General features: G+C 39.9%; 1 protein-coding gene across 3 annotated transcripts in view; it reads right to left on the reverse strand.

Annotated features, from left to right (window-relative positions):
- Nucleotides 1-2,723: 2,723 nt before the first annotated feature.
- LOC121297835 (protein SOGA1-like) overlaps nt 2,724-23,839 on the reverse strand; it is a 33,923-nt gene continuing 12,807 nt past the window's right edge. The window contains exons 4-14 of one of the 3 annotated variants that reach the window (XM_041224358.1): nt 17,070-17,132; nt 15,275-16,552; nt 13,664-13,819; nt 13,046-13,171; nt 12,356-12,586; nt 11,658-11,810; nt 10,722-10,889; nt 8,680-8,931; nt 7,284-7,354; nt 5,638-7,057; nt 2,724-5,138 (exon numbers count right to left, since the gene is read on the reverse strand). In XM_041224358.1, the coding sequence (XP_041080292.1) occupies nt 4,992-5,138; nt 5,638-7,057; nt 7,284-7,354; nt 8,680-8,931; nt 10,722-10,889; nt 11,658-11,810; nt 12,356-12,586; nt 13,046-13,171; nt 13,664-13,819; nt 15,275-16,552; nt 17,070-17,132 (4,065 nt within the window). In that variant the 3' untranslated portion in view covers nt 2,724-4,991. Of the gene's footprint in view, nt 5,139-5,637; nt 7,058-7,283; nt 7,355-8,679; nt 8,932-10,721; nt 10,890-11,657; nt 11,811-12,355; nt 12,587-13,045; nt 13,172-13,663; nt 13,823-15,274; nt 16,553-17,069; nt 17,133-23,839 lie in introns of all 3 variants that reach the window. The other 2 variants (XM_041224357.1, XM_041224359.1) reach the window with 2 other exon arrangements.

The raw sequence follows: 23,839 nt of genomic DNA on the forward strand, positions 1-23,839 counted from the left end.
CTGGTGATCTACTTCATGATTTTGATAGCTTTAGTTTTTGTTTTCTTTTTTTTTATAGCATGACTTGGGATGTTTGCTACTATTGTACTTCTTGTTTTATTTTGTTGTTGCAAATGTGGCCGAGGATTTAAAATCAGTACATTTACAGTTCTTTCGAAAGCGAAATAAAAAGGCTAGCTGTGTAAAGCTATAAAATAATAATTATTTTCTCCCCAAACAGCGACATACAGCAAATGGATTTCAGGAGATGTAATTACCACATACCATATATATCTGATGTTTATTGATCCATTGCACTTTGCCGTTCAGAAAAGATTTTTTTTTTTAAATGTCCATTCATTAGATTTAAAAAAAAATCCACCTCTATTCAGTGTTTATGTGGTTGGGTACAATAAATAGAAAATTATTTGTTTATATTTAAGTTACTTTGTCATATAGTACAAAACCGAGAAAAAATAAACAGAAAGGCAGAACCTAACATAATATATTTTGTGGTAAAGTGTGGGGTAAAATAATAGATGGATCATATGTCAGGCCACAAGTTCTGAGAGGCTTCTATCCTGCATGAAAGAAATGTAGTTTAGAAAAAACAAGATGGGGGTCATTAAAATAAAAACTACAATACCCACAATGCAATAGGCTGATCCTTAACACCTGTGGTCAATTGAAAAAGGTTATAAAAGAGGGTGTGTCGATGGTTTGGAGTGTGTGGAGCTGAGGAATTGAAATACTGTGTTTGCTGGCTGTAACTGGATTTTCTGTATGACAACCTGCTATGTGTATAGCTGACTACAGAATACAGGTATTACCTGTTTAAACACAAGCTCCATGTACCTGGGTAAGCTTTGTCACAATTGTGATTGAATAAAAGAATGCCTCCCCCAACTTTATCTGCTTTGAGACAGAAATGTCCACAGTGCTCCGTGGTGTTCAGTTCTTTTGGCTGAAAAATGGTCACCTGAATGAGTCCTTTATTTGAAACTGGGGCTCACAGAAAGTAAGGTCATGTTTACTTAAAGAGGTAGGACAGATCCAGAGTCTTGCTTACAGGCACTGGAGGAATGTGTGTGTGTGTGTGTGTGTGTGTGTGTGTGTGTGTGTGTGTGTGCAGTTCCTTAGAAATGCTAAACCAAAACAAAACAAAAAAAAGGCTGGAGGCATTTCCACATCTATTCAGACAAGACTAAAAGCAGCAACTGGGTTGAGGGACCCTTTGAAACCAAATGTAACTGCCAGTCCCTGCATTTCCATTCATTGTGTGCTATTATCATATTTGTCAAATTCAGGATTATTAAGATGTAAGAATTTGGAAGACTGGTAACACAATATATCAAGGGTTGATACATTACAAACATTGTATACATTTTGTTCAGGCATTAGCCAGGACATCTCTGTTGTGTTCTCACTTCTGGGTCACCCTACCAGACCCTAGTTTTGTTAAAGCCACTTTTCAACAAATTAACATGAAATGAAAAACAAGAGTCCGGTTTTCGACAAACATTTATTGTGAATGATGCAAACAATAGCAATGATATTTGAGCCGACAAATTCACAAATAACCCTCCCCAGCCCCCAAAACCAAAAGTTAATTTATTTCTAATGTGTCTTTTCTTCTTTTTTTTCTTATGTACAGAAATGTTTAACTTCTGAAGGAAAGTAGCGATGAATAGGCTTCTTTAACACTTAACAAAATGCTCATTAGCCATTAAACTTTTCCTACTCAAAGATAGAAACAGAATATAAATGATCAGGTTTATATTTGTTTCAAATTACAATAACCTGAAAATAATTGTTTTTTCAAAAACAGAATATTTTTAAAGAAAGAAAATGTACAGACATTTCAATAATTTAGCAAATATTAACAATACTAAGATTTTTTTTTTTTTTTTTTTTTTTTTTTTTTACAACAGCTGCATGATGAAAATGTTTTATTGAATGAATTTTGCGAATGAGTATGTGTACTTAAATAATGTCTGTCAGGTTAAGTCAGAAAGATCATTCCGGAACACTCTTTGGAATGGTTATTAATTCTTATTGGCTTAGTGTGTGACTGAACCACTTGTGCAAGTAGGACACAAAGGGACGACTGTGGGTGAAGAGGGAAAAATTCATTGATATAATACTCTTTTTTATAAATAAATGCGATACAGCATTTTGTAAACCAGATTAGGTTCTCCAGCCAATGTGAAATACCATTAATTTATAAAGTATTCCTTTATTTATTAATACAAAAAGTGGGCTAGAGTGGGTTAAGATGTAATTTAAATGAAAGTCTTTAACTTGATCTGAGAGGTCTCACATTTTAAACGTGTTCCTAATGATCGTTTTGACTAAGCCTACAATCCAGTATTTTGCTATGTACAGTATAATGTACCTCTCGGTGATATGCAATAGATGCTAATCACTAAAACTGCCTGAATAACTTGCAGAAACCAGTTACGCGCTTTTTATTTTTTTATTTTTTTTTACAAAAACAGCTACTGCCTCCCAATATTAAACGTAAATCAAAAACTGCTCTAAAAAAATCTTAAATTTACAAATAAAAAATTTAAAAAATAAATAAAAATAAAATAAAAAGATGGTGTAAGTATTTAAAAATGTATATATATATATATATATATATATATATATATATATATAGTATATATAAAATTTCCAAGTACTTGGAGTTGTAATAAAGTTTAAAAAAAAAAACCAGTTGAAGGAGGTCTTTACCAAAGAATTAGAAAATGTGAGTTACAAACTGGATCAGTACTTTACAAGTTTTCTGAAAGTAACTGTCAATTTCATTTTGGCATTTTGTGCATAAACGATTTCATTCACTTTCCAAATTTTTTTATTTTTTTTTCAATTCCACAGGTAAAACACACAGCAATTTGGAAAAGTCGCCCACAGGATTAAAATGAACTTTATGCATCGTTAGCGAATGCTACAGCATCCATTTTACGGCTTTCTGGGCTGTAGAATGAGTAGGTAGCACATCAATGTTACACTGGAGCGAAAGCAGATCTTGTCGCAGATAAACTTGATTTGCAGGTTGATTCAATTGGAAAGGTTTGGAAGTTATAAGGCCTGCTCGTAAGGTTTTACTGAAAAGTGTGATCACATGAGATATGAGGAGCGAGGGTTCAAATACAAATGAGCAGTTTTGTTAATCAGTCTGAATTCACAAATGGCACACGTCTCCTTTTTAAACACGATTTCCATTAGATTTCTTTGAGTAAAATGTGTTCAGCTAGGAAAAGGAGCAAGGCAGGGTTAGTAAAGCAGCCACACAGTTCTCTCTGATGCATGTGTTATAGATTGCTTTGTACAGCAGTCCCTCATCCTACGAAGTTAATGAATATTGACACAGTAATGCCTCATTTTTCCTTGGGGAAAAAAAATAGCATTTAATTTGACAGTAATCCTAACGTCATAATAACATCAGCATTATTAAAAAGTACCATGACCTACATCCACAGTATATGCATGCCAGTATAGGCAGTATCTGTGTTTATATCCTCAGATTATGACACTGATAACATGTGCAAATGCACTAACCAAGTTTGTATAACTGGACATAGGGTTGTCTAGACTGAAAACTGCAAGGTGAGGTATAGGGCACGACAATGAAACAGATCAGTCTGGCAGAACAGAATGTGACGGCAGCTTTTCAGGGTGGCTTGCAAGCCTAACTGACAGCTGTTCAAGGTTACAAAGAAAGTCTTTTTCCGTTTTTAGAGAATGTGTTTATAGGAGGCCATTAATGGACTCTAATACATTTGGAGAGGTTTGTGGGCTGCAGTGAAGTGAAGTCAGTTTGCACTACTGTGTATTAATTTATGTCAGAAAGTTTTAATACCTATCCTGTGTGTAGCTACCAAAATAGAAATAAAAATCTGTTTTGATCCCGTGGCAATTCACTTATACTTTGTGAAATCTATTCATTCATTTATTGTACCAGCACCATTAAGATTACAGATACATATATAACACAATACATTACACTGTAAAATGAATCCCTTGGTATCAAAGTAATATGAATATTAATTATTAAGAAAGAAATTAAATTCAGCATGATTTTTTTTTTTTCCCTTCGGTCTTAGTGTTAAAGCCTCGGTCCTATAAGGATGATGTACCACCCTTCATTGTAACATGTATTTATAAGTACACAGACGCAATCTTGGATTGTGGTTTAAAAATTGACCTCCTGTCATCGGAGTCCTACAGAACAAGACATTTCCCAATAGCAGTGTTGTCAGTGATTTATAATGGGCAGTTCCTCATTGGAAAAATACCCTCATGTGACGAGTGATGAACTCTAGGCTTCTGCAATGCAATGAAATGATGGGGTTCAATCTGAGCCCATAAGTAGTTGGTGTATTGAATGCCCTTTTGAAAATAGTGCTCTCCAAACTGCCAGGTTTGAAACCCCTTTTTTAGAACGGATAAAGATAAATGTTACAAAAGCATATTTCAGACAGGATTCCAGGGCTGCTTTTTCGAGCTGAAAAGACTTCTCAAAGATTTCCACCACTCATTCATTTGCATTACTTTGCCAGGCTATGCTAGCAAAGACAAATAACATTGTTCATCTTCTCTGTCATTCTGGCACATTTTACTAACATGCTGACCATTAGGCCCAAGTTAATTCCCTTTTTAGTAGGAGGGATATGCTGCAAGACCTTAACAATATTTATTTGGATTATATTCATTGTGTGTTGCTTGCGTCCAAATAAATATCCTTACAGTTAAGAATTCATGTTTTCACCTCCATCCAAAAAAAAAATAAATAATTGAATTCAGACTTGAGTTGCTAATCTAATATTTGGCTAGTCATCAGAATACAGTAAACAATATGGATAATGAAAAAGAGATCAGCCCAGCTAACATTCCGGATGCTTTTAGCTCATGGCTCGGTATGGTTTAAGTGAGCCTGCTTTCTTCCTTGTTCAGGGCAGAGCTAGCCTGTGTTCTGGGCAGGGTGCCCAATTATGAGGGCAGTGTCTTCACTCGGCTGCCTCTCCTTTCTCTTCAGCTGCGTTAGGATCTGTGGAGCGCAGCTTGCACTGCGGGTGTAAGTGACGGGTGGTTGATCGAGAGGGACGTGCAAAACAAGAGGTGAGCGACTGAGATGTACAGTCACACGCTGCATCCTGTGAAGAGGGGACCGTCAAGTTAGTACGCTGAAGAACAGGAAGGGGGCTTGTTTTCATTACTCAATACAGCAGGTGATTATTGTGCAGGTTCTCAAGAGCACAAGACCGCTTAAGTGTATCACTTTGTGCCATCTACATCCTGAAATTATTTGGGGTTAATGAATTAACAATATGTAAAAGAAAGAATGCAATGCATATATTTTTTTCTTGGAACTGGAACAGTTATGTAAAAGAATAGAATATTTATATATTATATATATATATATATATTATATATATATATATATATATATATATATATATATATATATATATATATATATATATATATATATATATATATATATATATATATATATATACTTAAATATTTATTCTTTAAAAAATGATTTTGGAATTGTTACCCGTTATTGTTTCCATATGTGCACTTTAAGTGTTGCTAGAAGCTACAATATCTTATTTATTTCATAAGGGACCATGGAAAATGGAAATTTACCTCATTTGAACTCATGCTTATGTTTCTCGTTGTATAATCTTTGCTGCCATTATTCAGGTTGTCTTTCATGCACTGCTTCAGAAGCCTCTTGTTCACAATCTTTGCAACGTTATCTGAATGGGTATTATTTCCGAGTGTAGAAGATGCAGCAAGAGCACCGTCTAGTTTCTTGCTCCCATCTTCGAGGGCGGCTTCTTTCTGTTGCCTTTCCCCACCAGGACCAGGAGTCTGAGTCCTGCCACAGACGTTACGGAAGAATTCTTGGACGATGCCATACTTGGGAACTTCAGCCTTGGTTTTACTCTCCTGTGGGATTCCCTTCCATAGAGACTCTGTGCTACCAGAGTGCTCCACCACGTTGAACAAGCTGGAGAGCCCGTCGTTGAGGCCACTTAATACAGGGCTGTCTCTGGTGGTGGTAGACCTGGCCCATGCTGACCCATTCTGTCCACGGTGGTGGAGGTTCCACAGACTCCGGTCTTTAGAGCTGTCCAACTTGGATGAGGATGCCGACAACTTTCTCTGCAGCTTTGGAGAGCCATACTTGGGTGAATAACATGGACGATCAATTTTGCTGTGGACCTTATCTAAAGACGTCGATATCTGCCTACTACGGGCTGACATCAGTGAAGAACTCCTGGGCGACCAACTCTTGGCATGCAGGCTGGTTCTTGGGCCATCTGTCTGCAGGCCAATGCTGACAAACTGTGGAGTCTGGGTGGCAGAGGTGGTGACCCCCACAGTCTGGCTAGCAGCGTCCTTGCACTTTCTCTCCAGAGAGCTGGAACGGATGGCTTGCCGCACGCAGTTTGTCATTTCCTTCATGTCGTCGCTCAGGTTGCCAGATATCTCCAGACTGTGGAAGGGCAAGGGTAATCCTGCAGTGGCCACCACAGTGTGCGGCACAGAGCTGCTGTCCAGGAGGTCCCTGTGCTGCTTAGAAAAGTTGCAGAGCCATCTGCCGTACGTGCCTTCTGAAGGATTTTCTGAATCTCCAAGATCTTTGGGCTTGGCACTGGTGAACAAGTAGCCTGGCTCAGCCATCATCTTCTCCTTGTTTTTTCCCTGCATGACACAGCCTTCCATCCTGCGCAACACGGGCGGGCTGTAGTAGATCCGGATGCCAGTTTTATCTGGCGCAGTATAGCTCCTCTGTATGTGTTTCTGGGATGTGTCATTGTTGGCCATCGTTGGACCGTCCCAGGTCTTGAAAGGGTCAGACTTTTCAACCTTCTCACTCGTCAAATACTCCCAGTTCTTCTTGTTGAGCTCCCCAAGGTTGGAGAGGTTGTTGGGGATCGCCTGGACGCCTGACTGACCCTTCTGGTCTCTGTTGTTGTCATTGTTGCTGTCGGCAGGGACGAAGGGAGAGGAATCTAAGACGCTCTCGAACTCGGACATGGAAGAAACGGATTTGGTCCTGAAAAAAATTAAAATCCTTTTAGATGCTATCCAAGTATATATTTACAAAATCAGTTTTTAAATAAGCAAGGTTAAGGGGAATGTAAATATATGGAAAAATCAGCTGTCAAGAGGTTAATATATTTTCTGTTATTTGTCAGTAACACAAAGAATAACAAAATATAGAAATAAAGCGAACATAACTCAACAGCCTTTGCTGATTAAAAAAGCAATCGCATTCTCACCTCTGTAGATTTGTTCCCATCGCATCTGGTTCACAGGATTTTTCTTTTTCAGTAATTTTTTCATGTGAAGTCTGTAAATGATCATATATAGAAGTGCTGTAAGTATCAATTACCAATGCAGTTGTGTAAACGCCAATATATATTTATAAAACCTGGATTAAATAAAAAAGATGGCATTGAAAAAACATGTTACTTAATGGCACAGTAGTGGAGCTATGTCTACAGTGGCATCATAATTTTTGTTAATTAAAGCTTAAATTTAACCATGTGTGCATTTGTAACCTAGTTTCATAGCCTGGGCTATTTTAAATCACAAGTCTGTGCTACAGAATAAAATAACCACAGCAAGCAATGCAATACTGTCCATGATATCTGACAATACTGACACATTATAGGTTAATGAATACTCCACTATTGTTAAAGGCAATTGTTAGAAACAATGAGGAATAGTTGTTCTTGTACTGAGGAACGTCGCTGCAAAATGACATTTTTGGAATATTTTTGGAATATGAAAGTATTTTTTTGCTGTTTTTTAGGACTGGGCGTGTATCTGAGGGAAAGTGACATGGAGCCAGGGCCAATCAAGTCTGTTCCTTGAGAATGGGATTGGAAAATGAAATGGAGAAAATAGTATACATATACAGGGCAAGAGAATAACTGCAGCTTGCCACATCATGAAAGAGGGCTAAAAGTCCACACAGAGTTCGATTAGAACAGATTGTCTGCTTTAGAAACAAACAGAGAGTGTGACATTGTGACTTTAGTAACAGCCTTGCTCTACATCTAAGACATTTTGTCATACTGTCTTTGAGTGACCCCCATCAAGTTTACCAGATATACAGCCCCTTCTATTCTATTCATAGAGACACAAATATATTAAAATATGTAAATCAGTATATTTCATCCATCAATGACCTCACTCTGTATTTGTGTGTGGTTTGCCATATAAATGCATGCATTATTAGTCATCTTCCATTAGTCAAAACCAAAATGGGAAGAGAAAGACATCTGCTAAACTAAATCAAAGCGCATACATTTAACCATCCTCACCTGTCTTTGTGACTAACCCTATAAGAGCAACAGAGAAATATAGAAATAGGGGCTTTGAAAGGTGTGGCATCACCTTCCTGTGAGGACACCAAGCAAAGACAGAACAGTCACAAACCCCTCACTTACAAGCTCAACCCAGCACGGCTCTTTTTTGACCCCTGGCAACTATAAAAGCAGATTAGACAATGGGAATTTTATTAGTTAAACACAGTTCTCCTGGCTTTTTCTTTGGTTTTCTTATTTTTATTCCTCGGGTTAAAGGTAGTAGACTGAATGTTTTTATTAGACGTTGGTTCTACTGTGTAAGTATGAAAAGCGGTTGTGTTTCTCGAGGTGTCGTTTTTACCTGGCTGGTTTTGCCCGGGGCATCCTGGAGTCTCTGCTCCCACTGTCTCTGCTCCTGCTTAAAGCGTTCCAGGAGTTCCTGCTTCTCTCGGCTCCAGTTCTTCTCGCTGATCTGCAGCTGCTTGGTCAGGTCCATGACTGCAGCGTAGGAGTCGGCCAGCAGGTGCTGGTGTTCCTCGCGTTCTCTTTTCAGAGCAGCTTTCAGCTCCGGGAGTGCCTTCTCCGAGCCAGCCTTCCCTGCCTTGCACTCCAGCTGTCAGACACAAGTGTTTAGAATAACTCCAGGTTACCACTCCTTGCAGGTTTGGCTTGACTCAAGTGCTGCTGCAGGCAAGACCCTTTACAAACTCACCTATAAAACTGTTGAGGTCTCAAGTGGGGTAAGATAATGGCTTGGTTGAGTCGATAGCCTGATTACAAGCAAACAACATAGACTACCCCCAGAAAACAGGAAATAATAATAATACTTTAGCCTGAAGCAACACAGAACAGCATTGCGATGAATAATAGCTTCAGTATCTCTAGCAGGAAACTGCTCAATTACTGCCCACTTAATACGGCACAAAGAATAGCCTCTCCAACGTGATTCAGATCATCAGTGTTCATCAAGCAGTACCTAACTGCGGCAGTTTCAGTTGAATGCATAAAAGGAGACTGAGGTCTATAAAACACAGCAATCGCTTCAGCAACCATCTGTTAAGTTATAAGACAGCTGAAGGTTTGTGTTTAAAAGCCTAATGGGAGCGAAAAAAAGGAAAAGCCAGAGCAATAAACAAATCCTTAAAAGTACGGTGACAAATAAAACAATCTTTTTAATACATACATTTGCTTTGCCTCCTTATATAAAAATAGTGGTGTACAAATCAATTCCATGAGATAGAAGTGGTCAGTTTGCTGTGAATGTAAAACGGACCAAGTTTATGCGATATGGATTTGCTCAGGGGTGGCGTTTCAAAAATAAAACAAAATAAAAATGAAAAGCAGAATCAGCATCCTTTTGAAATTCCGTAAAAACAGACGGTCATAACCAGACATTGCCAAAAGCTAAATTGTCAATCAACTTGACTAAAGGGCTGAAAATACCTGAAATACTCTAGTTATAAAGCAAGTTTAAAGACTGGTCATTAATTTGAGCTGTTTAGCATTTCAGTTTAATGACAAGCTCTGGCGTTATGCTCGACTCGAACGTTTACAAGGTAATGAAACTCAAACCACAAGGCATTGGCACAACTTTGGGACGAATATACAAGGCAATAAAGCGGGTCAGTAATGGGGAAACGGCAACTTGACAACCCTCTAGGAAGAAAAAGCACCCTGTTAATGCAGGACCAGTGCCTGGGCTGAGTGTGGCTGTCGACCTGTCAGCATTTCACAAAAGGCTGGTTTGGAGAAGGTACAGGACAGGGGATGCCATACACACTTAAATAATAGCCTGAGCCCCTGCTATAAATGGTGTCCTGTTAAATCTCTTTGTACTATTTGACTGTGGTGCCCTTTACAGAAACACTGAACTGTGGTAAGCCATTATATTTGCCTTTCACAAGGAAAAACAAATGAATGCATTGAGTGTAATTCACTACCTTATAAGTCTGAGAAGTGGATCCTGGCCAAATTCTTAAGCAGGTTGAAATTCCTGGCTAAATTTGCTCTGCCATGGCTGGTTTAATTAGAAAGACTATTTCAATTTCCCTATAAAATGGGGATACAATTAATTTTATTTATCCCTGAGAAAGTATACATATACTGTATATGAAGTAAGTAAATCTCTATTTTTCAGATTTTGTAGATTTTGTTTTCCCTTTCATGCATTAAATATTGAATATAGCTGAAAAAAGTAGTTTTGGACACAATACATTTTTTTCCGTTGCTTTATATAGGAATAAAAATGGCATCCTCATATGAGGCTGTCATGCATTTGCGTCTTCCGTTTAACCCCAAATAAAGACTGTCCCCACATGAGGTGCATGTAAGGGTTAATAAATGCAAAACGTTCCGTGTTTTGCAGTACAATAGTCTGGAAGGTAGGTGCGGAAAACCACTCACTTGTGTGGTGTGGCACTTGAGTTCGGTTCTCTCCACCTCCCAGGCAGACTTGGCCTTGGCGAACTGTTGCGTGAGCTCCTCGGAGCCGCGCCTCTCCTCCTGCAGCTCCGTGGACAGCTCCCACAGCGCCTCCTTCAGGTCAGCCAGGGCACTGCCCAGCTTGCTCGCCTGTAGAGAAGGTGGCAGTCATTTACTTACACTGGCTTCATGTCAGCACAGGTGTAGGACAAGAGCGCTAACCTTTGCAATCTTCAAGGTGAGAAAAAAGCCTGACTGAACCATTAACACTCCTGTTACTTTGATTTGATGACTTCCCCCCATGCTTGCTCTGAATGTAGAAAGAAACCATGCCATCTGTAAATAAACCAGACATGTGAAGACTCAGCAGCTTGTGGTGGTTTAAAGATTTTGGAGAATATTGGTCACAAGGCTGAGTCAGTCCTTTACTTATTGCATTTAAATCCAAATAGTTATTTGTTTGCATTCAGACTAGAAGGTGTTCAGAATACTGTACAGTCCTGTTAACTTGTGTTTCTCTCTTTCTTCACAAGTGGAAACATTTGGATGACCAACGATTTAAAAAGTTTTCTTCCCTCTCATTGCCCTATCAACGTTCTCATGATGCATTGTTGATTGTTTTTTTTTCCCCCCACTTTTTTGACTCCCATTGATTCTGTCACATTGGTATCTAATAACAGGATACAACATAGTTTCTTAAGGTGAATGGGATGTAAGTGTAAGATTTTAGTGGGGTGCTATTACCTGTAACATAGGGAAGGAAGCTTAGAGATGCATCGAGAAAAATGTGTCAAAGTGAAAATAAAGTCAGGACAACAAACAATATCAGCAGAAATAATGCTGTTTGAACACTTGTTATTACTCCTTTGTTCACAAATATTCAGGCTAATAACTATGCTGTGCTATCCCCAGTAGTACCTGCTTGTAATTACTCTCCACGATGCTATCAACTCTCTCCAGGGTTACAGAACTCTGAGATTTATCATCTGCGGCGGTAGTCTTGTTATCCAGTTGGTATGGAGCCAACTCCTTTTCTTCAATCAGCATGTATAGATCCTTTACGCTGCTAATCTGCAAAACAAACAGAGGCTTCCAGTCATTTCTCTGGTTCAGAAAAACAAAACAAAACTGGAAGAGCCCAAGCAACCCAATTTCCATTGTAATAGCACAGGAGCTAAAGTAAGAGAATATCTTTAGAGATCATTCCTAAGATTACAAATATGACCACCTCTCCTATCCCCTGTTTATTACTAAAAATAAAGCTGATTCGCAGAAGATTTAGTGTAAACCCTTAGTATGCAATGGATTAGGATTTTCAGGGATTTACAGCACTAGCTGGGCGCTGTTCAAATTGATAATCTCACTATAGCAAGTAGATTAAAGTTTCTTTAAACACTGGTGGCAAAAAGCAACCATAAATATCAGCTTTGAACCACTTTGACAACATGTGAAGGGCATGAGGGGCTGGCTATCTTATGCTGTGGACTCAAATTAGTAAAGGATTAGAATGGAAAAAGAAACTCTTTAATGAGTAGAAATGAGAAGTCTGTTACTGACGATTTCGCCCCTTTGACCCATTGGTTGCCCGGGAGAGTTCTGCAATGATTGGTTCTCACCTCCAGGAAGTCCGGCCCCACGTTGTCCAGCTTCTTGCCCAGCCTCCACTGCTTGAGGAAGCACTTGAGTTTGAGGGTGAGCAGCAGGAGGCCCTGCTTGAGCTGCTGGGATTCCTGCACCATGAGGTTCCTCTCCTGGCTCCAGGACTTCTGCTCCAGACGGGTTTGCAAGCTCAGGCTCTGCAGCTCGAAGTCCCTCCGGAGCAGAGCTTTCTGGTGCTCCTCCTTCAGCTGTACAGGAGAGGAGGAGCAGCGCATAAGAACATGAGAGCGCCGCCCTGTATCTTTTCTTCACCTTTTTCCCCTGATTCATTTAACAACAGTTGCCAAAATCATAAACATTTGTACGATCGTCACATTTACTAATTGCTAATTACATATTTTCAAATTCTGTTCAACACATAACTTTAAACGGAGCATTCCATTGCAGCTGAAATGCAAAAACAAAGCAGAGTGTGTATGTCCTACATAATTGTATATCTCATCTTTTCCTAATGCCTTTCCAACAGGGGCATCTTTCCAGTACCTCATTTCCCCACTCCCCCCGCCTTGAACCTTGTTACTATTGGTAATCACAACAGCGGATTTGTTGGGGGACTGTTATATAAAATGTTTCTGTCCCAGGATAGTAAAGTAGAAAGCCATCTGAAATGAATTGAAAGTGCTCCAGTGACCTCGTTACACACCGACCTGTGAAATCCTCTGAGTGCAGCTCTCGCTTTCCTTGCTGCGAGACTGTCTTTCCTGGGATAGCTGCTCCTGCAGGCCCCGGATACTCTCCTTCGCCTCCAAGAGAACCAACTGCAGGGCTTTGATCTGCACAGCAAGCCGCGAGATGAGAAGAGAAGAGAGGCCAGTGAATACATTATTCACAGAGAGGCAACATCAAAAGCTCAGTCTCTTTCCAACAATTTAGATTTACCATTGAAGCATTTTTAGCGACGTTAGTATTTATCATCCTGCAGGACTACAGCAAGGCCTCCTCATATTTAAATTAGCAGTGTGTCTGTTGATTACATTGGGGAGTTCTTGAACTTTTAATGAAATAAAAAATTTTGGGGGGCTTTGAAGCACTAATAAAATTTTCAGGAATACCATCACGAATGATATAATGTAGCGAGCGACAATTGGGACTCATTAAAGTGTGTACGTTTATAGTTTGGTTGCTTTAACAATGCAACACTATGAAACAGAAGACCACAGCACCTACAAGTATACAGTGCTGGAAACAGATCGTTCCTGAGGAGATGACAAACAGGATGTATTGGGAATTGACAATTCTAGAGGGTAAGGGGTTAAAACATGCACCTCAGTAGGGTAGGATTCCTGCTCGTCTTGTCTGAAGGTCATGGACTCTCTGTTGGTCTCTTTGCTCGGATCCCCATTAGGGCTGTTCGAGTAGCCCCCTGGCTGTCGCTGTCCCTGGCCTCCTAGCTGCCACTCTGTTTGGTCCCTAAAGTCAGGCTGCTGCATGCATGCATGGGCAAGTTAATGAAAATAAAACAAAGGATAAGGAAAGGGGAGAAGGGGGGGTGAGGAGAGGGGAGGGGTGAAGGGGGTTTCAGGAGAGAGGAGGGGAGGGGTGAAACAGAAAAAAGACACAAAAAATGGCTCTTGTAAACACTGAATAAACTACAAGACAAAGAAAAGTATGTAAAGGAAAAAGAGCTTTATCACAGTGGCGTAAGACAGTGTGGACAACAAAATCAAAAGAACAGTGAGCAGGAGGATGGGCTGGATTTGCTGGTGGAGGGGGTTGGGGGAATGGGGAAAGAAAAACAAAGAGAGAAGAAAGGGAAAAAAAGTGTGCAAACACCAGTTATGGTGCCCATGCAGTGAGAGGGAAGAGGGAGTTCTAACTGACTGCAGAGTCGTGCAGGTAATAGAGCTCTGTATTAACTGGCCTGCATGCTCATGGAAGGCAGCCCAGGCATTCTCAGCAGCCTTGCAGTGAGGAACAGTCAACCTTGAATCCTGTGGTATACTCTCTGGTTATTCTGTTCTAATTGTGAGTCACACTAAAATAACTAGTTTTTTTAGTTTAAAACAATAAAACTGCATAATGTTATGGTTAGACCTCACAGACAGATATAATGGAATAAGCCTCTTATAGACTTTGCCATTCTTTTGGTGTTTGCCTCTGTTACAGGAGTACTGCTACTGTATGAGTCCTATAGTTATCTAACCTATACAAATACCAATACAAATACCAGTGAATCCTCCAATCCTTCTTAAAATGAAAATACTTTTGGAAAACAATTACAAGGGGCACAAGTTTTTCGATGAGGCTACTCTAGTCCAAGTCCTAGTATTTTAGGCAAATACAATTGGACAGGTAGAGTTCAACTTTGATTGTAGCAATAGATACACTTAAAGGATTACAATACTGAGGCCATGTGAAGAAGTTAAATATTTATGATATCCCTAATCATTAAAAGACTACTTCCTGCCATGGGCTTTATTGGCACCATGTGCACTATCAAACCAGGAGGTGTCAGGGGAGATGCTTTACAAATACAATCACAGCAAGAGTTTTGTTTGCAAGAGCCATTATAACAGGTATACAACACTGAATGAAAGAACAAACTCATATCACATCATTACATGGCAAATCTTGTGTTACTATTTGTATCCAATGGTAAACGTTTTAAGGAGCCCAGTTGCCAGAACAACCTTCCAAAACATGCACACACCATTAGATTAGAGTTCTATATATATATATATATATATTTTTTGTGGTGATATATTGCCATGCAGAAAAGGGTGTTACCTTTAATTATTAGCAGCTTGATATTTTTTTTTTGGTGATGATATTAGTTTATATTTGTTTTGTTTTTTGTTAATGTAACAGCAGAGCATGGTAAATAATGCAAAAGGAAAAAAACTGCTGGGGAAGTTTGGTATAGAGGGGATTCTTACCTTCTGGTCAGTGACGAGTTCTTTGCTCAGAACTTCTGGTGTAGAGTCTTGGGACATTGATGTCATTGTTGATAAAAAGCTTCCTGATTCTGTTAGAATAGGTAATGGCGAAACACCTTCTATTTGCTCCTTGAAAGATTCCCTGAGGTTGTCTACTTTCTCCATGAAGGAGACCATTTGCTTCTGCAAAGCACTCAGTCTGATATTAAGGGCACTAACCAGCTTCAGGTCACTGGGTGCTTCGTTTTTATCAACTCTTTCATTCAAAGTCTGCTCTGTGGAATCAACAGTAGGACAAACCTTTGGATAAGACATAAACCCGTTAGAGTCTGATATCAAAAGATCTATGGCTTTGCCAACAAGTTCTGCCTGGTCTTTGATGGTCAGCATAGTCTCGAAGTCTCTTGTTCTAAGGAATCGTGTAGAAAAAAACTCATAATTATCCGGGTTCTTGTTGTTTCTTATCCCAGTTGGCCTCTCCTGGTCCTCCCTGGAATCATTCTCCCCACCGATGGGTCCTTCTCTCTTGATTGGAGCTGGAATGCATTCGGCCGAATCTCCAGCCTCTGCGTCCGTCTCCATTGAGGGATGTGTGGACTGGTATGAGGCCAAGTCGCAGCGCTGGAGGTTGGAGAGAAGAACTCTGTTCTCATACTGGAGCTTCTTCACTTTCCCACTGAGCTCGCCGATCTGGAGCTTGGCGGTCACCAGCTCTTCCTGCGAGGGCTCGCTTATCACCGAGCAGCTGTCCTCTGACATGGTGGTATCAAGGTCATGCTCTGATTTGTACTTGTTCAGATCATTCATCAAGAGTTTGTTTTGCTCCTCCAGCTCCAGAAGGGACCTCCTCAGAAGATCGGCCTCCTCTTCCACAAACTGGAGGTGTCTTTTGAGCTCCATCGTGCTGTCCCCACACTCCCCGTAGCTGGCCGAAGCCAGGACCAGATGACCCTGAAGTTCTTGGCTCTTCATGTCGTCCATTTCAGCTCTCACACCACGGTTCTCTACCTCAAGCTCCACTATCCTCCTGCTCAAGAGGTTGGCTTCTTCCTCTACCAGCTTGAGGTGGACCTTCAGTTCTGCCTCTCTGGAGTGTGGAGAGTCAGCCATCTCCTCTAGAGAGAGAGAGCTGTCCAGGTCTCCGTACAGAGACCTGTACTTGACCAGGTCCTCTTTCATGCTGTCGTTTTCCTTGGCCATCTTGGTCAGCTTCTTGCACATGAGGGCTGATTCCTCTTTCGCAAAGTGAAGCTGGCACTTGAGGTCGGCGCTGTCCTCCTGAAATTCAGTAAACCCTTTTATACAGTGAAACTGTATGTCCTGCAAAACACATTGCTGGTATCTTAATACATGTATATGGGTAGTAAGAGAATGTATGTCCCTGTCAATGGAACAATGGGAGCTGTTTGTTCCCCTTTAATTAGATACAATTCCTGAAGTCTTTGAAACATGTCATTATTTTGGGTGTTTAAATCAGAGTATACTCTAACAAAATGAAGTAAGAGATTTCTAAATCTTTTTCAAATGACGTGACTGCATTGTCTTAACCCTACACTCCATTATTTTAATGTAAGAGACTACGGCATATCATTTCAGTAAACAGCCACGTTCAAGCACACTTTCCCAATATTCTGTAATAGTGTGTTTGTATCTGCCAACAATAAACGCCTTACTCACAAACCCATATACTGACCTCAAGGCAACAGATTACAAAATACATTTTACTGCCAATATCTGGCAAGAAAACTAAAATCTGCAGACCAAGTAACAGTAAAAAACGAATGAAACCCGTTACCTGGAGTGATGACTTCTTGTCGGTTTTATTAATGGGTCGAGCGCCTCTTTTCTTCAGAGAGTTCTATAAGAGCAAATACATAAACGCACCCTGTTATTTAATCCGTGATTATGGTCCTCATCACAGTAAATCTACCCATTCATCATTTCAATGCAGGTTTCCCATATTGTACAGTCAAATACCATTCTATTAATAGGGCTGCTATTTAAACATACCGCAAACTGAAAAGAAAAGGAGCAGTAAGATTGCTTATTTGGGGGTCCCACCTGTGATTGGTTTATTGTGAACATTTCAGCACAGAGAACAATAAACAATGCCAACAAGTCGGCCATAGCAACTGAATCCAGGTAGAAAAAAAATGCAAAGATCGAAGAGAAATAAAAAGGGTACTCTCAAGTTACTTTTGAACACGGCTGAACACAGTTCTCTGGGAACGATCCCATGATCAGACTAGTTCAGTGTAATTTGAGGTTTGATTTTTAATCTGCTGGTATTGTAAGTAAAAAGAAAACTATCCATTGAATGGAATGCACTGCTTCCCAGTGTAGCAAACACCAGAGCAAGTTATTGAAACATAATACATTGAAAGACCTAAAGTTATTGGCAACTTTATATGGTGTATGTGGCAATCTGAGCATATAAATGTGTAATACATACACATAGCCAGCTTATTTCCTCTTTTGAACCCGTTGACAGGCAGAACAGAGGGCAACACAACACTGCTGTCTGAATGATGTATGGCACACCAACAGAGAACCGGTTGCCCCTCATTATCCAGGCACATTTTATTTTTATGTGATTTTTTTCAACATTATTACCAGTTTACTTTGAACCACAAATTACAAAGTGTGGTCTCTTATTCTGCGTGACAATATGCATAACACAGCAAAGAACCGTTCCTATAATGAGCCCATCTGGGGAACCCTGGGCAGTGAAATCAACCCGTGTGGGTTTTCACACTCTGTGTGCGCTATTAAATGTTCGTTCTTGATTTGAGTCAATGTAATACCATCGAAAATAATGTATTTCCTATTGAATAAAATCTGAATGCATTTATCTGAACAGTTACATATTGGAAAATGTGGTAAACATAGAGAAAATAAGAAAAACAGCCTTTTTCACAAATGTGTGAGTAAAAGATTCTTCACAGTGATATTATGAACTTGTGAAACTGACTCTCTAGGATTACAATATGACAGGGTAGCTAATGCAATCTCCCCACAGCGCTGAAAACCCAGGGCTGTAACATTGCAAATCGCTTGAGTCATGAACATTTTCCAGCAAAGAAAGAAACAGGGTCTGCATGACTTATAAGAAGGAATAATTTCAAGCTCATTTAAAGATGTTAGTAATAATTTTTCTCTGTGGAAATAATATTATAGTGCTTAAAAATGTGTTTTGTGTGTGGGGGAGTGGATTATATTGAAATTGTGCTATTTATTCCAAATTGTCATTGCCTTATTTTTGTCTGATGGGAGAAAAAACTAATAATTTCCGGTTCTATTTCTAATAAGAAGGAACTCAAGACTGCTCCCAAGACCAAGTATTAGATGCCTGAGTGATTATTTCTAGTCTGGTAAGTTTTTTGGGTGTGTTATTGCTTAGTTAAAATATTATGCTATTGCGTGTTGACAAAGCTCTTTTTACAATGAATTAGATTTACTTGAAATGTTTCTGTTTCGAGTTTCGCTTGGAGACCACAACACAGTCATGCTGCACTGAATCAAGCTGAATATTTCTCAGGGTAGTACAATTTCCGTAACAAATATTTAATGGAGCAAAACACGATGGTGTTTAACCTAACTGTGGTCTTCATCATAGCTGTACCCTATCAAGATTCATGAAAAAATAAAGTCGAACTACACTGCAGAAGCATTTGTTTCCTATAGAGAAGATATTCAAAAGCAATCAGCCGCACTGTTTAAGGGGCACGGGCGGGGAGTTAACAAGATGCTGAGCTGGCTAGATTGGGAATGTATTGCTTGATGGGCTTTGATCGTCAAAGATAAGAGGGGTCACAACCCGAGAAGGGAACAAATGAGTCTCTCACTTTCCCGCTAATGAAACTGTCATGTCCCTGCTTGAATACATTGAGTCAGGGGGCAGGGTATTGGTAATGAGCTGAAGATCCAATGGAGCTCTCGAGCAGCAGCATGATTCTACACTGCTGGATCAGTCTGTTCGGAACGTGCAATAGAAATGTTGGAAAACATGGATTGAGAATTGATTAGGGGTTTGCTATGCATGTGGACTAGCAGAGCTAAACTGGTGTTCTTTTCTGAAAAGAGACTAATATTGCAGATAGCAGACTGTTTGGTTCAAATTGCATGTACTGCTAACCACTGATAGAGATGATGCGTCTACAAACTGCCCAACAATGACTGCAAGCTAACGAGATAACAATGCTGTGGAGTAGAAGGGAACAGGCTCTAGACTTCAGAGAAATCAAAAGAGATAATCCCACTGGCATCAAAGGGGGTCGCAAGGAGATAACAAAAGGCAGATGTATGGACCTTTTGTCTCCAGGAGTGTGAAGAAAGTTCAGAGGTTGTCACACTAGACCACACACACAGACACACACACATTAACACTCACACAATAAATTAAATTATCTTGACCATTGGTTAATGTCAGAGAAAGGGGAGGTGGACCATCTATACAGAAGGGTATTTAATGTCACGCAAACATTGTAATTTTGAGTTCTGTATGTCCTGTACCTGGGACCAGACTCCCTGCATATTTCAATAAACCTGGCAACTGATTGAAGAAAAGGACTCTGTGCATTTTCTTGAATCTACTTACTCACCATCTATTTTTGTAAGTTACTTCAAGAAATAACTTTTTTTTTTGTATTACTGAAAATATTTCTGAACAGCTGGTGTAATTATTTATTTATTTATCTGGGCAATTGACAATGTATCTATTTCTCGTTTGTGTTAATGCATAAACAAAAATATTTTGAAATGGTCCAGCTGTAAGTATAAAACATGCCAGTATTCCAATTACAGTAAAACATAAGGCTATATTCATATAGGGATATCTAGGCTCTTATTTAATTCAAACTCTACCATATGGGCCATGCACTAAATAGGGTTCACTTTGATAAATCTGAACCTTCATAAAAATGCTATAGTACAAGTTACAGAAAAATGCTGAAGTGCTGAAGTGAGATTGCACTGTTGTACTAGTGCAGTGTTTATATGATACAAACACAACCAAGGTTGTGTTTTGCTGAGCTGCACTGAGTCCCTAAGCAGTGTGTTCCACAGTGATTGGCTGCTCCTGAGGGAAAGCAGCCAATTAGCAAGCCTTGCTGTGAGTGGTTGGGATTGTAAGAATAGGAACAGTCAGCGAGACACTCCACTTCCAGCAAAACACAGCTATTGTTAATCCCCAAACCCATAACAGCCATTAGCAGCAAACTAGTGCTTCTGCTCTGAGCCAATGGGGACAGAAACCTTATTAAAAACAAAGAACCCTGCCCCTTAATGATCTGTTTGACTGTGCTCTTCAGAAGTGTTCAACTAGCTAGCACATGCTGCAAACTCCTTCAAGAGTTCAGTGTGTTTCCATGGCAATGGTCTGTGCCTCCAATTACTAAACAAAAAAAAAAACAACAAACAAAAAAAAAAAGAAATAACTGAAATATTAATAAACCAAGCTACACTTTATAAGGACTTCAGTTTTTAATTTTAAAATGAAATAAACAAACAAATAGCATGCCACTTACTTTTCAAATGCGTTTTAATTAAATATAAAAGCACTGCAAATTCCAAAAAGAATGGCATTCTACATGAAGGCGCACCTGTTTTTCTAAACTAATCTTTATGTTCTTTGCACAGCACAGCGGAAACAGTCAATATCTACAATTCCATTCAATACATCAATGAACAATGTGAACAACGGTGGAACACCCTTTATCCTTACACCCCTCAACAAGGAATGCCAGGAAGTAGGAATGGAACTTCAGGAAAAATGGATTCCATTTACAGAATGCTTGGGAGGCGCAGTTAACTGTCTCCTCCCCCCTCCACCCCCTCCTACAATTGCTAATTGCTATTATCCCAGCCAATGCACCTGTGGAGTTGCTGATAAGACACTCAGCAAGCCTTTCCCCTAGGGAAAGTTAGGCACCTAGGCAGTTATTTAATTTAAACTCTACCTCTATTGTATATTTGATGCTTACTGTAGGCCTACCTCTTTCCTTCCCTCTCCTGAAAGAGATATGGGTCATGCACTGAATATGGTTCACTTGGGGACACCTGAACCTTCATGAATCAAATCATTTTCTTATAAATGAGTGAATACAAAGACAGGGAAACCAACTGTGGTGTGTTCCCTAGGCATTTAGACAGCTATACAGGGTGGTGTATGGCCAGATTGTGCGAGTGACCTGGTCGATCACCCAGCCCTCTGCCCCAGCCAGGCAGGCAAGCAGGCATTCTCATAGCCTGCTGCAGGACAACCACAGTCCCAAAACTGACTGACCTCTCTGGGACAGCCCTTTGGAAATCAATGCACTGCAAACTCCTGCGAGAACAAGCATGACGTAACATCACCTTGCAACATCAATGGTCCATTGGTCAAGGCAAGACTGCAATTTGCAAAGTGCAAAACCCTCTGTGAAATGAATGGCCCCTGTTAGGTCAACAATAAAAAAGCCTTTTGTGTAAAAGTACAGACTGGCCTTGAGACACTGAGCTCCTACATCACTAATTACCACTCAGTTCTCAATGCCTTCCTTTCAGCAATGTCAGCATGACATATCTTATCTGCACAGTCCCAGACTTTTATAGCAAAGAAACCAATGAAAACATTTGACAAACCCAAGAAGTGTTCACACGATTCCATAGACAATGCAAAATGTAGCTTTATATAATAAACATTTAGGTTAATTTGATTAATTATAGTACCATTTTAAAATTTGTAACAGGTAACTTTGTTTGGCAACTCTTTCAGTGGTAAGCAAGTTCAAAGGAAGGTTAGACTGTGAATGTAGGGCTGTTTATCCATTGGCAGGACAACAGATGCACTGCCTGGGTCAGTTCATATCTGTTTTTGGTTTTGCGTTAAAGTTACTTGAACATGTCTTACAACAGTGCAACCTGGTCAATCCTAAACAATTGGGTTGGTTCTCCCCCCTTCCCCCCCAACACTGAATATCAGAGACAGACATCCTACAGTGACTGCCATTTTAAGAACGCTTCATGGAAATTGATGGTGGTGGTGCTTGACATTTCCATTCTCTAACACCAGGGGAGCTCACTGAGAGCTCCGGATCATCTACGCAGTTGACATTTCAGCAGAAAGCTGTGTCTATAAAACAGAATTGCTGTGACACATATTCAGTGTATTTCAATAGCCAAAGAAACTCACAGTAATACCTAAAATTTATCTAACTGTTAAGTAACTGGAGTTTTACATTGGATGCAGAGCTAACTAAACACTACCAATAAATCATACCTAATATACGTAGCTTTGCAGGTCTTCAAAAGGTCACATGAGACATTGAAAAAATGTGGAAACAGTCATAAGAAAAGCAGTGACTGGTTACTGAAAAGGACAGCATTCATGTGACCACTTAAGTAGAATGCTGACATATAATATAATACATTAACGCAGGACTGCGAATTGAAATATCTATCATACTTTGGACTTTGTGATGGCTGGCAAGGTTTTAAAGGGTTTTCACGGAGCTAGGGGAGTTGAATTTCAGGTTCTGTTAATTGCAGTTTCAATTAAGAAAAGAAAAAAAGACTAGTTTTCGAAAGCTCAGCAAGGTGAGTGAGTATAGTGTAGTTTTATGAGCATTGCAGGCTCAGTGTCTGTCTAGCCTGTTAGAGTGCAGAATGTAAAGAATTCCCTCTCACTCGCTTGCACATTCAGCTCAGGCAGCCAGACTGGGTGAGACTGGGCGAGGCTGAAATTTGCTATGAGTTCTCGGTCCTTCAGGAGACATTGTGTAACAAGCCTCCAGCAGCCACAGAGAAGGATGTAAATGCTAAGCTCCCCTTATCAGATCATGTTTTCGCCCTGACACCAGTAGAAGCAATCAAGTGAAAATGACAGTTGAGGGGGCAGTATCTGAATCCGCTGTTGTTGTGTGGCGATGGGCGTCACTGTGCAGCTTGATGGCAATTGTCAATGGCAGACTGACGACTCAACAGCATGAAATTATTAATTTATTTATTTTTGTGTTTGTAGTTAGTGAATGCCAGTGTTTAATAGTCTATTTGTAGAAATAAGGAAAGCACAGAAAAGCTGCTTGTCGCCCCCCCCCACCCCCACCCGCACACACTGTGGGCTGCATTCATTATTCATTTTGGCAACAGTCCTTTGTACAGTACTGTAATACAGGATGTCCTTATTTCAATAAATTGTTCAGTCTCTTATTGTATGAACACAGGGTGCTATTGTCCCAAATGTGTACACATAGTTCACTAATTTACTTCTGCTCTCAAATCTTACAGAACTACCGCACAAAATATTTTTGCTCATTAAAAATGTAAAATTATGTTTATTGTCAGGGGCTAGATACAGAAATGCTGGAGAAGGTGCAAATACCAGCTCTTTAATATCCTTAACTAAGCTGTGAGACCTCAATCTGATGGGCTGGGTTGATTCTTAAGAGGTCCCTGGAGAGATAATGGGTTGCACGGAGGTTGAGGAGAGGGGTTAATCTTCTGAAATCCATTTCGATAATAACCACCAGCCGTTTATAGCCAGCAGCATTCTAAATAACGCTTCAGTGAAATGCTGACACGGTCTTC

This window comes from Polyodon spathula, chromosome 23, assembly GCF_017654505.1.
Source record: "Polyodon spathula isolate WHYD16114869_AA chromosome 23, ASM1765450v1, whole genome shotgun sequence".
Taxonomy (NCBI): Eukaryota; Metazoa; Chordata; class Actinopteri; order Acipenseriformes; family Polyodontidae; genus Polyodon; species Polyodon spathula.